Here is a 17,340-nt window from a genome sequence, read left to right on the forward strand (position 1 = left end):
CAGGGGATTTAGGCAGTCGCCTTGTAAACTAGAATGTAAATGTTAACCTGATACTGCCTTGTTTTCCCCTAAATTGCTAGATTATTGACCATCATCCTAATTTTTAAGATTTTTTTTTTTTTACCTTTTTAATGCCCGCAACCATGGCATATGGAAGTTCCTGGGCCAGGGATCGAATCCAAGCCACAGCTGTGACCTATGCCACAGCTGCAGCAACGTCAGATCCTTTAAACCACAGCATCGTGCCGGAGATCGAACCTGCGGCTATGCAGCGACCCCAAGGTGCTACAGTCAGATAGGAACTCCCATTCTCCTAATTTTTATCAATTCATTTTACCATTATCATCTATTATTGTGGTGATCTAGTTCAAGGATTGGCAAACTTCTTCTGTAAAGGGCCAGATAATAAATACCCTAGGCTCTGCAGGGTGTAAAGTTTCTGTTGCAGTTACCCAGCTCTGCTACTGTAGCACAAAAGCAGCCACTGATAATATGTAAATGAAGGATGTGATGTGTTCCAATAAAATTTTCTTTATAAAACACAGCAAAGGCAGATCTAAGCTGTGTCTGTGACCTATACTACAGCTCAAGACAATGCTGGATTGTTAACCCACTGAGCAGGGCCAGTGACCAAACCCACATCCTCACAGACATTATGTTGAGTTTTCAACCTGCTGAGCCACAATCGGAACTCCCATCGCTCCACATTCCTTTTTTTTTTTTTTGTCTTTTTAAGGACTGCGCTTGGGGCATATGGGGGTTCCCAGGCTAGGGTTCCAATCGGAGCTGTAGCTTCTGGCCTACACCAGAGCCAAAGCAACCCCAGACAGGAGTCTCGTCTGCAACCTACATCACAGCTCACGGCAACACCAGATCCTTAATCCATCAAATGAGGCCAGAGATCGAACCTGCATTCTCAAGGACACTAGTCAGGTTCATTTCTGCTGAGCCACGATGGGAATGCCTTAATTTAATCTTATAAATGGTATTTCATTAGAATGAAAGGTGTTATTAGAAAAAATGTAGAGTTTTTTTGCAAATTCTGGGGAAATTTTTTGAAATTTTTGCAAGTCTCCTCTAACAAGGCTGTACTTTTTACTGATAACAAGCAACTGCATCATTACGAGACGGCAACAATACTTCCTTTACATTTTACAAAGGAATTTACTTACTCTCTGAATGAGGGTTACACTTAATTTCAAGGACAAACAAGTTAACTGAATATTATCAAACTATGATTTTTTAAAAAGAAGAATAAGCACTATGAAATTCAGGATATTGCTATCTCAAAAAAATGGGGAGGCAGGATGATAGAATAGGAGAGCAACCATGTATTGATGTAATGATATTGAAAATATTCTAGTTAGTTTGTTGATGGGTGGAGTTGTGGATATTAGTACTATACTGACATATTTATGTAATAACTGAAAAGACAAGATGGGAAAATATTATTAAAGAGTTAGGATTTTAATCTTTATGATAACTTTTAACTTGCCTGTAACTGCTTTGATATCACTCATCACTTTTTTCAGAGGAACATTTCCATCAGCTGTAATACAAAGCATAAAAAATTTAGACAATGACACAAAATTTAGAAAAATCCATATATTCTACTAAATTATTTGCGTTCACCTTAAATTTGTATTTCTTGGTTTGAATGCTTGATTCCTTATTAGGAAGAAGAACAGTAGTGTCTGGCCCACATCCCTTGAACACAGTATCTGACCATGACTAATGTACTATTTTCAGCTCTTAGGTCTTCAGATAGTTTTTTATAAGCATGGTTAAAAAACATCATTCATAAAGATCAAGTTATTTTTGGCTTGTTTGTTGTTGGTTGTGTTGTTTGGTGAACCTTACATCTAGCACAGATACCAAGGGAGGGCTTTGCATCTTCCATCTATTCTCAGTAAGCTTTCCTTGAATGTTTTCAACTTATTTATCTCAAAATGGTGATGACATGTGGCTGTTAGATACTTGAGGAAATATTATGTCTGTCCTACTACTTCCTGTTAGGGATATTTTTCTCTCAGTCATTTCTGGCTCTCTTTGTTAGTCATTCATTCACTTACTCACCTGCTCCCAGGTTTGTTTCTCCCTACATTCTCTAGCCTGATGACAGCTGTGAATATCCTCTCAGAATTACTTATAGTTGAGGAAGATGATAATTTCAGATGAATAAAAATGACAAAAGACAGGATTTCTTACTTTAAGACCAAGTTCTTCACAATGATTCTTAAAAATGTCTTAAATCCTTCAGATCAGTCTAGTTTTAGAAATTCTTATACATGATCCTAAGGTTATAAGCTCTCCCCTAAAAGGCAAAATAGTTATTTACAATGCTTACCATCAATAGGTTGCCTTTGCATAAGACTTTTAAATTCCTTATTTTTGAGCTTGATCCCCATGCTCCCCAGAACTGGGTTCAGTTTATTGACATCAACCTTTCCTCCTTAATAAAAAGAAATGTGAGAAAAACCCGATAAAGACACAGTATGAAAAATACTTCTTGCCCTGATGAGTTAAATTATCTCTCAGCTCTCAACAGGTCTGGCTGCTGGAATTACCTTATGGAAAGTGCTTTAGAAATAACCATTATAATCCTTTAAAATGTTCATAATTCTTAGCCCACAAATTCCACATTTGGGAATACCAATAAAGCTTATGCCAAAGGGGAGAGATAAATGTTCATTATAGTCTTACTTATAATAAGTGAAAAAAAGAAAAAAAATATCTAGCATTTAAATATCTAATGACAGGATATTGTTAAGTAAAGCAGTTGGTTTTCTTTTTTTATTAAAGTATAGCTGATTTACAATGTTTCTTCAATTTATGTTGTACAGCAAAGTGACCCAATTATACACAGTTTCCTGTGCTATACAGTAGGACTCCATTGCCCATCCAGTGTGTTTCATTTCACAGCAAATTACATAGCCATAGCTGTTACAAAAATTTGTTACCACAGGGGGAAAATGCTTTTTTATAGGGTGTAATTATATCAAAATTATTTAACTTATATGAATTAAAATCATACGCCCAGTAAAAATGAAAAAGGTAAATAATACACACGTTTCTCCCTGACATTCCACAGGCAACGAGCACATAAGGAGAGTGAACCTCAGATGGACAACATCGATTATGTTCCAACATATGGACTAATTTCCCCTAAGCCTATCATGCTGTGAGAATCTTAATGAGATTCTAATATTAGTTATATTTTGACTCTTAGGCAAGTCAACTACTTCATCTAATTGCTTAACTATAGGAATAACAATCTATTTCATATCATTGGAATAAAAAGTGTCTATGTTGGGGAGTTCCCATCGTGGCACAGCGGAAATGAATCCGACTAGGAACCATGAGGTTGCTGGTTTGATCCCTGACCTTGCTCAGTGGGTTGAGGATCCGGCATTGCCGTGAACTGTGGTGTACACCACAGATGCAGCTTGGATCTTCGGATCTTGTGTTGCTGTGGCTGTGGTGTAAGCTGGCAGCTGTAGCTCAGATTAGACCCCTAGCCTGAGAACCTCCATGTGCAGTGAGTGCGGCCATTGAAAAGAAAAAAAAAATGACTATATTGGACTTATCAAGACTATTATGTTGGTGTTTTTTTTTTTTTTTGTCTTTTGTCTTTTTGTTGTTGTTGTAGTAGTTGTTGCTATTTCTTGGGCCGCTCCCGCAGCATATGGAGGTTCCCAGGCTAGGGGTCGAATCGGAGCTGTAGCCACTGGCCTACGCCAGAGCCAGAGCCACAGCAACGCGGGATCCGAGCCACGTCTGCAACCTACACCACAGCTCACGGCAACGCCGGATCGTTAACCCACTGAGCAAGGGCAGGGACCGAACCCACAACCTCATGGTTCCTAGTAGGATTTGTTAACCACTGCGCCACGACGGGAACTCCTGTTGGTGTTTTTTATGGAGTCTTCCTATGGGATTCCAGAGCGATTTTGACTATATGAGATTTTTGCTGTTTTAACTATATAGGGCTTCAAAATGTTGAGTGGTAATTATTCAATATTGGAATTATGAGTGTATTTTTTCTTTAATCTAGATATTTAATGGGTATGTGGCATCTTTTATATTAAAAAACAAAACTAATAATTCACAGCTGTGCATCATGATGGTTATTTTCAGCACTATCAAAGCTAAAACTCTAATTAGACCTATTCAAGAGTACACAAAAAGAGACTTAGGACTACCTCCTTTGAATCTGATTCTGCCAAGCCTACACAGCATATACACAAAAAAGACTGTAAGATCAATATATAGAAGGGGTGGCAGAGGAATTATGATCTAATAACTAGGAAAAAAACACAAAGACTGAGAATCTCAATCTTTTGTATTTTCTCACTGCATTTATTACCCACCTTTGAAAGACTTCAAAACTGTTAGCAATCTATTCTGAAAAACTTTGTTATCACCTGCAAGAAAAGGCACAGTTTAGGACAGACAATGACTCACAAATAGAATATAAGGGTCAGATTTTAGAAACCTCTTCACTTTCACCTTCAAATCATGATGAAGTTAAGCAATAAAAAACAACTGTCATTATGGTGTAGAGTGGTAGCCTGGGGTAGAGGTTAAGAGCCTGGGTTCGAATTCTTGCTCTGCTGCTGACTAGCTTTAAGGCCTAAGGCAAATTACTTATCCTTTCTGTGCCTCAAGTTTTTCCCACTTGAGAAAATGGAGATAAAATGGGGATAAAGTGTCATCATTGTGTGTGATAAGGACAGAACTTGGCACATCATTAGGACTCAATAAATGCTAGCTGCTATTATTACTAGATATACTTACTCTTTTTTTTTTCTTTTTCGGTCTTTTTAAGGCCACACCTGTGGCATATGGAGATTCCAGGCTTGGGGTTGAATCAGAGCTGTTGCTGCTGGCCTAAGCCACAGCCATAGCAATGCCAGATCTGAGCTGTGTCTGCAATCTACACCACAGCTCATGCAACACTGGATCCTTAAACCACTGAGCGAGGCCAGGGATTGAACCTGGGTCCTCGTGGATGCTAGTCAGATTCATTTCCACTGAGCCACAACGGGAACTCCAAGGCAACTATTGGTTTATATGCTATAGAGCTAAAACTCACATACCATCTTTTCCTGTTCTATTTTCAACTCCCTTCCTTCTTTATTTCTATCACATTTCCATTCTGTTTCCTTTACTTCTTACATCCAAAGTTTGACAAGTCGGTGGCTTAATGAGTAACAGTAGGAATTTTCTATGTCCTTTTTTCTCTTTTTCTAAAATACTCTACATTTTAAAAGCAGGTGATTATTCCTCTGTGGTCTGAATTTTAATTTACTTCCTGCAGGTGTTCTCCTGCTTCTTGAGAGGAAAATCATAAACTCAGGAAGGTCTTTGCCAGAAAAAATACAGACAACTCTGATCCTGCAGAAATTTGAGAGTTTTTGCATTTTCCAAACTTTGAAATAATTAACAAATTCTCTGAGAAACAGGAGAAAACCTAAACAAGGAGCACAAACCAGAGGCAGTTCTGGCCATCAGAATATTCAGGGAAATCTGTGGAAAACTGACAATAAGGATCCACTTAATTAGAGAGAGACCAAATCCTGAAATACCCCCAAACCTTCTTGCAACTGAGGTGGTCAGGCAAGAGGACAGGAAAAATCCAGTCCAGTTAAAGAAGAATGTCATGAAAAAAATTAACATGAAAATCCCACTGTTTCCCATCCTAGTTGGTGAGCATCCCCAAAGTCATCCTGATCCACAAAATCCTCATCTCTTCTAGAAACCAAAGGGATAGTTGCTTCAGCTTTGATTCTCTTCCCTACATCATAACTGGGCAGTGTTGTAGCTACATTATAAATATGGAGGCTCTGCAAACTCCAATCCATCTTTGTACTTAAATTATTCTGTACTCTCTGCAGAGATGCTGTTGTTAGGTAGAGGACTGTCACCTGAAGCCTGTTCAGGTTCCCTGCAGGCACTTCCTCATTAGCAACTGCTGTTACTGGCTGCTACAACGCTCATGCTTCATGGTGTTGCTAACTTCCAAACTGGCATAACAATACAAAAAAATTAATTTCTTGGCAGCTGTTATAGGAATTACTTTTAGGGATACCTAGGCCTTTGTTGAGAAGATGCTTTGTTGAGAAGATAGCTGTTGGGAAGACATTGGACTTTCATGTTTAAAGGAAGAAATAAATAACATTCATAACAGAAAGGAGAGAGAATCCTTTCAGAAATTGAGAGTAGAAGGAGGACTCTTGGGTTTAGCTATATTTCTGTTTTGTTTTGTTTAACTGCACCCATGGCATGTGGAAATTCTTGGACCAGTGACTGAACCAGAGCCAGATTAATGACAACGCTGGATCCTTAACCCACTGAGCCATGAGAGAACTCCAGAGTTTAGTTCTGTGAAGGATAAGGGTTCTGAAAAGGGAATTCCAGTTGCAATACATTGATAAGTGACTCTGGGAGAGAACAGGGATCTTTTATGAGGAGTTTGCAATGTTTACTGAGAGAGAGAAGATGTAAATTCTACTCCTTCCTCCCCTTTTCAAAATCCCGAGTAACATCCTGCCTATTCAACAGTGATTTTGTGAAAGAGGGTTCTCCTGGCAGTTAAATTCTGTCCTTGGGTTGGCACAGAGTAATAGAGAGACTGTTTAGACAAAAACAAGAGCTGGAGGATGGGTACAAATGATCCCTGAATGTGTGTCACTTTAAAATATAAACATCACAAGTAGGACTATAAAACTCAAGTCTCTGAAGGTCACAGCAACACAAATGAAGCTCACCATCAACTGGAAGTAGTTGTAGTAGTTCCAGACATTCCTTATCATTGACTTCTACCCCCATCTCTCCAAGAACATTTTTCAGATCACTGGCATCAATCTTTTCTCCTTTGAAAAACAGAGTGTTATAGGCAAAGATTTTAGAAGTTAATTACTCAGTGTTTTAAAGAGGTTCATAAAAACATGTTATTAGCCTATATGATATGTATTTTTAAAAATATACTTATGCAATAGTTTATATGACATCATTTCCAATTTGGGGTTAAAAAACAAAGGCAAAATGGGATGTGGAAATGCAGTGTGTCAATAGAAGTCAAGGCAAACTTGTTCTTATAATATTGATATACTTAATGTTGGGGATAATAAGCAGAATGAAATCTAGTTACTGGATTGGATAATGAATTGACAAAGGAAATAATTATGGCAGGAGATATTATAGTGACTTATGTAACTGTTCACAAAAAACAAATTGTATTGCATTTTTCCAAACTTTGCCTTATTTATTAATATACCTACAAAAAATTTAGCTATTTAAATGTAGGCAAAGACACATATTTAGCTGTCTGTATATATATAAAAGAAATATCTCTACAGTACATAGGACTTATTATCAGAACAAAGTCTGTGGTTTATTTTTATTTTTTGGTCTTTTTAGGGCTGCACCCACGGCATACAGAAGTTCCCCGGCTAAGCGTCTAATCGGAGCTATAGCTGCTGGCCTACACCACAGCAATTCTGGATCTGAGCCACGTCTGCGACCTACACCACAGCTCACAGCAATGCCAGATCCTTAACCCACTGAATGAGGCCAGGGATCAAACCCACAACCTCATGGTTCTTAGTCGGGTTCATTAACCACTGAGCCATGATGGAATTCCCTGTGGTTTTTTTTTAAAACATACATAATCTGAGATCAAGTGGTTTTTGTCAGGCAGAAATAATTCATAATAAGTGGGTAAAATGGGAAAAATAATATGATCAATAGCCTACTTGGACAATATCATCTAAAAGTTATTATAAATCATTAGGATTTAAATGTCATAGAAACTCACCTGTGAAATCTTGCATTCTCAGTGTCACAGCTTTCAGATCAACCTTCCCATCAACTGTAAGACACAGAGCAGTCACAGACCAACAATGAGACTGTTCCTGATGCTTTCTCCATCTATGACCCCTGCCCGCAACTAGAATGTTGATATCATCTTGAATTTTAATTCTAAACTACTACATTACATTCCTGTACAATAAATACTTAGACATAAGAATACATTCTTTTAAGTTCTTTCCTTCACTTTGTTTCATAAATCCTACAATTTCCCCGATCTTCAGATTCTTTTACTCTTTCAGGTGTGAGTTTGTTTTTTATCCTAATTATTTATAAATTTCTCTTTGTTCCCAATGTTATGAAATTTTACAAGAATGTTTAGGAATAAGTTTAAAATCTTTTTTTTGTTCTGCTTAGTTGTCCCTTTCAATTTAGGACTTCAAGAAAGGGTAAGAAGAAATGAAATGATAATATGTGAGTAATTCTAGAGGAACATATTGTATAAAACAAAAACAAGTTGGGAAGAGGGATAAATAGAATTAAAATAGTCTATGAATCTTGCACTTATTGGATGAAGATAAAAGCCTAATATACAATTGGACTAAGATAAATTAATGCTGCATATTGTAATTTCTAGGATAACATTTAAAACTTCCAAACTAACAAGAAAAATAATAAAAATCCAAAAGTAAGGCAAGAATGGAAGAAAACAGTATTGAACAGTGGTACAAATACAGGCATTGAGTAAAACATTTAAACACAAATATGGAATTCCTGTCGTGGCTCAGCAGAAACGATTCTGGCTGGCATCCATGAGGACGAGGGTTTGATCCCTGGCCTCGCTCAGTGGGTTGGGGATCCAATGTTGCAGTGAGCTGTGGTGTAGGTCGCAGACGTGGTTCGTATCTTGCGTTGCTGTGGCTGTGGCATAGGCTAGTGGCTGCAGCTCCGATTTGACCCCTAGCCTGGAAACCTCCACATGCTGCCGGGTGTGGCCCTGAGAAGAAAAAAAAAAAAAAATCGAAACCCACAAATACGTCAGTAATTTTATAATTTGCTACAAAAATGCAAATATAAATGACAGATTCAGATCGCTAATATTTTGTTTATGACTTTTACATATTCACTTTATGAGAGGGATTAGTATGTGATAGTATCTTCCTCTTTTGTGTTTTCTTCATCAAGTTTTGGTATCAAAACTTGATATCAAACTTGATAGTTTCATAAATCAAACCAGAAGTCTCTCTTATTTTTGCATTCTTTGAACAAATAAGATGGGCATTATTTCTTACTTATATGTTAGGTAAAATTGACCAAGGAAATGATCTAATTCTCTAAAACTTAAGAATTTAAAATATCTGAAATATAAGGATTCATAGGGATTGAAACTAAAAGGATGGCTAAATATAGACCATACAAATATTAAGCAAAAGTAAAATAGTATAGTTATATTTATGCCAAACAAAGTAGGCTTTAAAGAATAAAAAAATTCTAAAGATAATGAAAAAAAGTCTAATTCACCATGAAGATGTCCCAATTCTAAATTTGTATGCACCTAATAGCATGGCCTCTATAACTGCAAACTGCAAAATTACAAAAAGTAAACAAACTATAATGGAAAAAATAAAAATCATTTTAAAAAATAAAGCCAAGAAAAGAATTACTGCAAAAAAAAAAAAGAAATGAAAAAATTCTAAATTACAGTGGGGTGTTTTAATATATCCTTATCAGTAGTTAATAGAATAAGCAGAGAAAAATCATTGCAGCTATAAGAAATTTGAACTACAAATTTAATAAACTTGATTTAATGGACACAGAGACAATACTGTACCCAGTAATTTCATAAGGCATATTTTTTCACATAGAAAATATTTATAAAAATAACCATATATTGATTATAAAGATAAATCTCAACAAAACTTAAAAGTAATGGCAATAAAAATCCAAAATAATATTAAGAAAAACAGTTCCATCTATAATAGCATCAAAAGAATAAGTCACCTATCACTTAGGAATGAATTTTACAAAAGAAGTACAAAACTCATACTTCAAAAACTATAAAACATTGTTGAAAGAGATCAATCAGGACCTAAATAAATGGAAAGACATCCCATAATCATGGGTCAGAATACTTAATATTGCGAACATGGTAATACTCTTCCTATCTCTGACCCTCTCCCACCTGCTAAAATGATCTAGAAATTCAAGATAATTCATGTCAAAATGCCTAGCTGGCATTTTTGCCAAATTTGAAGAGCCAATCCTAAAATTCATTTGGAAATGCAAGGTATCCTGAATAGCCAAAACAGTCTCAGAAAAGATAAAGTTGGAAGACATAACACTTCTCAGTTTCAAAACGTATTAAAAAGTTATTTAGGAGTTTCCGTCGTGGCGCAGTGGTTAACGAAACCGACTAGGAACCATGAGGTTGCGGGTTCGGTCCCTGCCCTTGCTCAGTGGGTTAATGATCCGGCGTTGCCGTGAGCTGTGGTGTAGGTTGCAGACGCGGCTCGGATCCCGCGTTGCTGTGGCTCTGGCGTAGGCCGGTGGCTACAGCTCCGATTCAACCCCTGGCCTGGGAACCTCCATATGCCGCGAGAGCGGCCCAAGAAATAGCAACAACAACAACAATAACAATAACAACAACAACAACAACAACAACAACAACAAAAAAAGTTATTTAATTAACGTAATGGCGTACTAGCATAAGGCTAGACATATGGGTCAATGGAAGGGAACTGAGAATTCAAAAAAATTCTTACATTTGCTGTTAATTGATTATTATTAGTGCTATTTTTTGGCCACATCCACAGTATGCTGAAGTAACTGGGCCAGGGATCATTCCCAGGCCAGGGATTGAACCCAAGCCACAGAGGTAGCCATTGGGCCACCAGGGAACGATCTCTATTAATTGATTTTTTAAAAAATGATTTTTATTTTTTCCATGATAGCTGGTTTACAGTGTTTTGTCAATTTCCTACTGTACAGCAAGGTGACCCAGTAACACATACATATATATATATGTTCTTTTTCTCACATTATCATGCTCTACCATAAGTGATTCCATGTTACTTGACTTTTGACAAGGGTACCATAACAATTCAATGAAGAAGAAGAATCTTTTCAACAAATGGTGCTGAGACAACTAGATATCCACATGTAAAAGAATGAAGGAGGACTGCTTCCTCATATCTCACACAAAAATAATTTAAAATGTATCAAAGACCTAAAATTAAGAGTTAAAACTATAAAAACCTTGGAATGAAATATAAGAATAAATCATTTTTGCCTTGGGTTAGGCAAAGCATTCTTAGACATGACACCAAAAGCACAGGTGACAAAAGAAAGAAGCAGATACATTGGATTGAATCAAAATTGAAAACTTTTGTGCTTCAAGGAGAAAACAACAAAGTAATAATTCAGACCCAGATGTCTTCATTGGTTAATTCTACCAAATATTTAAGAGTGAAATAATGCCACCTTATACAAAATCTTCCAGAGATTTCAAACAAGAAATACTCTTCAACTTATATTATGATGTTATTCTAACTTTGTAAGCAAAACCTAATGAGGACTGCACAAAAAAAGGAAAATCCCTTATAGACATGGATGCAAAAATCTTCAACAAAATATTAGCGAACTGAATCCAACAATGTATAAAAGTGATAACACATCATGATCAATATATTCCAGGGATGCAAAGTTGTTTATTTCATTTTATTTTTTGCTTTTAGGGCTATACCTATGGCATATGGAAGTTCCCAAGCTAGGGGTTGAATCAGAGCATAGCTGCTGGCCTACGTGCCTATGTTACAGCTATAGCAATGCTAGATCTGAGCTGCATCTGTGATCTACATCATAGCTCATAGCAATGCTGGATCCTTAACCCACTGATTGGGGCCAGGGATAGAACCTGCATCCTCATGGATACTCTGACAGGTCCTTTAAAAAGCAACTACTTCACTCTCCTCAATTCTACACTTGAAGAAACAAAACCCCAGGTAAGCTGAAGCACTTTTGTCCATTTTTCCACTGTAAGCCAGGTAGGGGCAAAGCTGAGACTATACTTATCCTTATACCTTTCCCCCCTCAACCATGGTGTATAGGAATTCATGCTCTGTGCTCTGAGATACATGCTATTTGACTGTAGAAAGTTGACACTGTAGAACAGTGGGGACAATTCTGTTTTGATGGTATTTTAATGGTATTTTGTTTTGATGGTATTTTCAAAAATGTTGTTGGGAGTTCCTGCTGTGCTTCTGTAGTAACAAATTGACTAGGATCCACGCAGTGGGTTAAGGATTCAGCATAGCCATGAGCTGTGGTGTAGGTTGCAGATGAGGTTTGGCTCTGGTGTTGCTGTGGTTGTGGCGTAGGCCAGCAGCTATAGCTCCAATTAGATCCTTAGCCTGGGAACTTCCTTATGCCGTGGGTATGGCCCTAAAAAGGAAAAAGAAAAAAAAAATGTTGTTGGAAAATTTGAAACTTATAGGAGAAAGAAGAAAAACTTGACTCCTACACCCCACATACAAAAATCATTTCCAGGTGGATTGTAAACTAAATCTGAGATGCAAAACAATAAAATTTTAAAAAGATCATGTGGGGGAATACTTAATGACTCAGGATAGGAAAAGGCTTTGTTTTTTTTGTTTGTTTGTTTTGTTTTTGTTTTTGGCTGAACCTACCCATGTGGAAGTTCCCCAGGGCCAGGGATAGGATGCGCACCATTTGGTATTTGAATGACATTTTATTTATTTTATTTTATTTATTTTATTTTTTTGCTATTTCTTGGGCCGCTCCCGCGGCATATGGAGGTTCCCAGACTAGGGGTCGAATCGGAGCTGTAGCCACTGGCCTACGCCAGAGCCACAGCAACGCAGGATCCGAGCCGCGTCTGTAACCTACACCACAGCTCACGGAAACGCCGGATCGTTAACCCACTGAGCAAGGGCAGGGACCGAACCTGCAACCTCATGGTTCCTAGTCGGATTCGTTAACCACTGTGCCACGACGGGAACTCCCTGAATGACATTTTAGCTGTGTATAATCTTTGTCATGCTTTCTTTTTCAACTTCACAGATACTCTGACATGCTTTTCGTTCATTTATTTATTTTATTTTTTAAAATTTTTATTTATTTATTTTTTGTCTTTTTGCCTTTTTCTGGAGCTGCTCCTGTGGCATGTGGAGATTCCCAGGCTAGGGGTCTAAGTGGAGCTGCAGCCGCCGGCCTACGCCAGAGCCACAGCAATGCAGGATCCGAGCCACGTCTGCGACCTACACCACAGCTCACAGCAGCTCCGGATCCTCAACCCACTGAGCAAGGCCAGAGATTGAACCCGCAACCTCATGGTTCCTAGTCGGATTTGTTAACGACCGCGCCACGAAGGGAACTCCTCATTTATTTTTTGCTTGATAATTTTCTCTGCATTTTCCATAGCTGGAAATTTCAGTATGTGGAAATTTTCTTCATCTAATACTAAACTATCTTTATTAATACTTTACTTTTAACCAGCTATGATGGAAAAAATAAAAATCATTAAAAAATAATAATACAAATATTTTACCTTTTTTTTTTTTTGGCTTTTTTAAGGCTGTACCCACAGCATAGGGAAGTTCCCAGGCTGGGGGTCGAATAAGAGCTGCAACTGCTGGCCTACACCACAGCCACAGCAACACTGGATCCAAGCCGTGTCTTCAACCTATACCACAGCTCATAGCAACGTCAGATCCTTAACCTACTGAGTAAGGCCAGGGATTGAATCCACGACTTCATGGTTCCTAGTTGGATTTGTTTCCACTGAGCCACGATAGGAACTCCAAAAATACTTTACTTTTATTGCTTCACTTCTTTTAAAATATTCTACTTTCTAGAAGATTCATTCAATTTGCTTTTTAAGCCTTCCATTGAATTTTTTTTAAATTAATATTCCTGATTTCCAAGTTTTTTTTTTTTAAGGGCCTGAGCTGTGGCATATGGAAGTTCTCAGGCTAGGGGTTGAATTGGAGCTACCGCTGCTAGCCTACACCACAGCCACAGCAGTGTGGGATCTAAGCCACGTCTGCAACCTACACCACAGCTCATGGCCACGCTGGACCCTTAACCCACTGAGTGAGGCCAGGGATCGAACCTGCATCCTCATGGATCCTAGTTGTATTCATTTCTGCTGCACTACAACAGGAACTCCCACCATGTCCTTTCTTTTCATCTTGCATATGCTTCAGCAGCTCTGTCTAGATCTTCATTTTATTCTCAGGATTTAATGTAACTTTTAATTGCCCTTTCTATAGCATCTGAGACCAATTAGCTTTCTTCCGTGAGAGGCGTTTGCAGAAAATTGTTCTACCCTTTTTTACTGTAACCTATGGGTGTGGTGAGGCGTTACATGGTCTTATAATTGGGTACTGCTCTTATATCTTAGCTTTGGTTAAATGTCCCAACAGGATTCATTGCTCTTAGACCTCTAGTTAAGTTGAATGAATTCTGGTCAAGACATTTCACCAAACCCCAGATGTTAAATTTCCTTTGCTGAGTTTTCACTTTTTTCATTTTTGTTGTTCATTTGTTAGGTATTGTAGGAAAGAAAAACTAAATGGATTTTGTTTTTTTCATCATCTTAATTTGAGTCCTCTGGAGAAGTTTAGGTAGCATTTAAATAAACAGTTCCTTGAAAATTTGAAATAATTTATTCTCAAAACTCTCTGGGCTTGTCACCTTTTGTTGGAGTGATGGATAGCGGTGGAGAGCTGACAAGTATAATGATTTGATAGCTTTTTTCAACTATCATTGGCCTATTTATATTTTCACTTCTTTGCTCAGTATTCATAATTAATTTTTTTACCCTGGGAAAAATGTTCATTTTATTAATAAATTTAACACTGTAATTTCACATTATATGAAATAGCTTACTGTAATAGTATTATGTTCACTATCCAGTTACGTATCTCTAAAAATTCTTAACATTTTCCTCTCTATTTCCTTTTAATCTTCCTATATCAGAACTGAGGCATACATACTGGAAATAACCATTAATCAATTTTAATTACTCCTCAGCATAGGCTGTTCTTTTTCCTACTTACTATTTAATGTTTCCTTAAAACGTTTTTCATTCTATTTTCTTTTCTTTTCTTCACTTTTTTGACCTGTGAATGATTTGTTAGTATTCCCATTAATTTTCATTATTGACAGTGGAAGACATTTGCTAGTCTTAGATTAACGAAAAGACAAGAATATGTTTTCATTTGAGACTTAAATTTGGCCACATGCTTTTCAAAATGCCCTGTCAATAGCAAAAACTACTATCATTGGTCTATGGATGCTCTCAAACCCATGATGTCCTAAAGGGAATAAATTATTATCTACAGTGCTTACCATCAACTGGTAGGTTCTGTGAAAAATCTTCAAGTTCCTTATGTGAAAGATCAATCCCCATCTTTTCCAGAAATGTGTCTAGATTATTAACATCAACCTTCCCTCCTTAGGAGAGACAAAAAGGATATCAAGATGTGAAAAAAATCTGTATTAATTGATGTATACTAACACTTTAATCATGAAGATGTTAAGAGTCTAGTAAGACCTAGTCAAGGGTACAAAGAGAGTCATCTTATCATCTGACTATATCTTTCATTCAATCAATACAGAGCAAATTCTAAAGGGGCTGGGTAATCTCCCAGGGATTTGTGACATAACTTATCTAACACATCTATAAATATTGAGAAAATATACATACGGGATTTTTTTTTTTTTGTCTTTTTTGGGGGCCACACCCACAGCACATGGAGGTTGCCAGGCTAGGTAGGGGTTGAATCGGAGCTACAGCTGCCGGCCTACACCACAGCCACAGCAGTGTGGGATCCCCGACTCACTGAGCCAGGCCAGGGATTGAACCCTTGTCCTCATGGATACTAGTTGGGTTTGTTAACCATTATAGGAACTGAGCCATTATAGGAACTCCCATATGGAATTTTTACATGTAATAAAAATAAATGAGCGTATATGAAAAACAGGAGAATATCTTGGATTTATGTGATTACTTATCATACTTCTCACTCACTTTTAAGATTCTTGACACCATCCAGCAACCTTTTTTGAAACACTTTTCCTTCAGCTATAAGAAAAAGCATAATTCAGGTCAGAGAAAAATTTTAAAGAAGATTCATCTAAAAATAAAAAAAAATTCTACAATTCAAAAAGAGACTTTTTAATAATTATTTTCCTGAAATTTACCTATTTTCTCTCAAACAGTAACAAAATTCATTTGGAGAAAAACTTTTAATGAGGAAAATATGTCTACTGTTGCATAAAAGACAATGATTATTGGTTTAAAACTTACATATTCCATTTGATTTACTTTTACCTTTGATGTTTTTCCTCGCACCCTTTACTCTTCCATTTCTACACCCTTTCACTTACTCTCAGGGATATTAGTGGAATCAAGGACAGCAATACATATATCGTTTTGGTAGGAATGAGTGAAATAGCCATTGCCTACCATAAGAAAAATTAAATGACCCAGATTTTCTTTGGCAAAAGCCTAGTACTAAAAGTTTTCTAAAATGATTTAAAAAATAAAAAAGAACAACCTGATACCAATCTGGTATCATTTTAGAAGAAAACTTCACGGTGAAGTACTCTAAAGCCCCTTGAAGCATACATATATATTCTAAAATCTTTACCATTAACTGGTAGAGTTTTTATTAAATTCAAGTATTCCTCATCTGTGACTTCTACTTTCATGTCTTTCAGAGCATTCTTTATGTCACTGACATCTATCTGCTTTCCTAAAAAAGACAGAAATGGTCATGAAAAAGAATTTGAGAACACAAAATTGGTGAGTTATTACAACAAATGCTTCTAACTAGTAACATTTTCACTTATATGCACCATTATGATAATTTTGTGGGCACTTAAATAATCATGTATTGTACAACAACAAAGAATTAAAATTTATGATTATGTAAACAAACAAATAAATAAATGCCAAACACTGGTTCCATTTTTCGCTAAATAGAAATTTAAATATTTATCCTGATAGGTTTTTTTTTTTTTTTTCTGCATCTGTTCCAAGCACCCGTTTCGAACCCAAGCCATATTAGCAACCTGAGCCACAGCAGTGACAAAGCTGGATCCTTAACCTACAGAGCCACCAGGATTTCTTTTTATTTATTCTGCTTGGGATTCATTTGGCTTCTTATAGTTGGCATCATTTATCTGTTCTGGAAAGTTTTCTTCAAATATTGCTTGTCTCATTCTCTCTCTTTTCTTTTTGGCATTGCAATTAAATATATGCTAATTTTCTTATTATTCTCTTATGTCTCTTAATCTCTCTTTCATAGTTCCCATTTCTTTGTCTTTCTGTGCAACATATCTTGTAATTTCCTAAGTTCCTTAGTTCTTTCTTCAGCTCTTTATCAGTTACTCTTAAATCCATCAAATGTTTTAAATTTCTACTATTTTCATTTCTTGAAGATCTATTTGGCTCTTTATCAAATCTGCTTGCTCTTTACTCACATATATTTAAATCTGTTT

The 17,340-nt window shown here is 36.7% G+C and overlaps 1 protein-coding gene, 1 long non-coding RNA gene and 1 pseudogene across 4 annotated transcripts in view; 1 reads left to right on the forward strand and 2 right to left on the reverse strand.

Annotated features, from left to right (window-relative positions):
- LOC146398066 (uncharacterized) overlaps window positions 1-17,340 on the forward strand; it is a 1,038,644-nt gene that overhangs the window by 872,479 nt on the left and 148,825 nt on the right. The window lies entirely within an intron of this gene.
- Window positions 1-17,340, reverse strand: part of EFCAB3 (EF-hand calcium binding domain 3) — a 371,875-nt gene that overhangs the window by 129,490 nt on the left and 225,045 nt on the right. For all 3 annotated transcript variants that reach the window (XM_084984064.1, XM_084984065.1, XM_084984066.1), the window contains 8 exons: window positions 16,488-16,592; window positions 15,866-15,919; window positions 15,184-15,288; window positions 7,820-7,873; window positions 6,771-6,875; window positions 4,371-4,424; window positions 2,348-2,452; window positions 1,496-1,549 (listed from right to left, as the gene is read on the reverse strand). In XM_084984064.1, coding sequence (XP_084840190.1) covers window positions 1,496-1,549; window positions 2,348-2,452; window positions 4,371-4,424; window positions 6,771-6,875; window positions 7,820-7,873; window positions 15,184-15,288; window positions 15,866-15,919; window positions 16,488-16,592 — 636 coding nt within the window. The remainder of the gene's footprint in view (window positions 1-1,495; window positions 1,550-2,347; window positions 2,453-4,370; window positions 4,425-6,770; window positions 6,876-7,819; window positions 7,874-15,183; window positions 15,289-15,865; window positions 15,920-16,487; window positions 16,593-17,340) is intronic.
- On the reverse strand, window positions 5,250-6,156 carry LOC102160182 (NEDD4 family-interacting protein 1 pseudogene; annotated as a pseudogene).

Source organism: Sus scrofa, chromosome 12 (genome assembly GCF_054392235.1).
Source record: "Sus scrofa isolate SSC_HxYL_T2T_F1_AM1 chromosome 12, Sscrofa_HxYL_maternal_Yorkshire_Landrace_v2.0, whole genome shotgun sequence".
Classification (NCBI taxonomy): Eukaryota; Metazoa; Chordata; class Mammalia; order Artiodactyla; family Suidae; genus Sus; species Sus scrofa.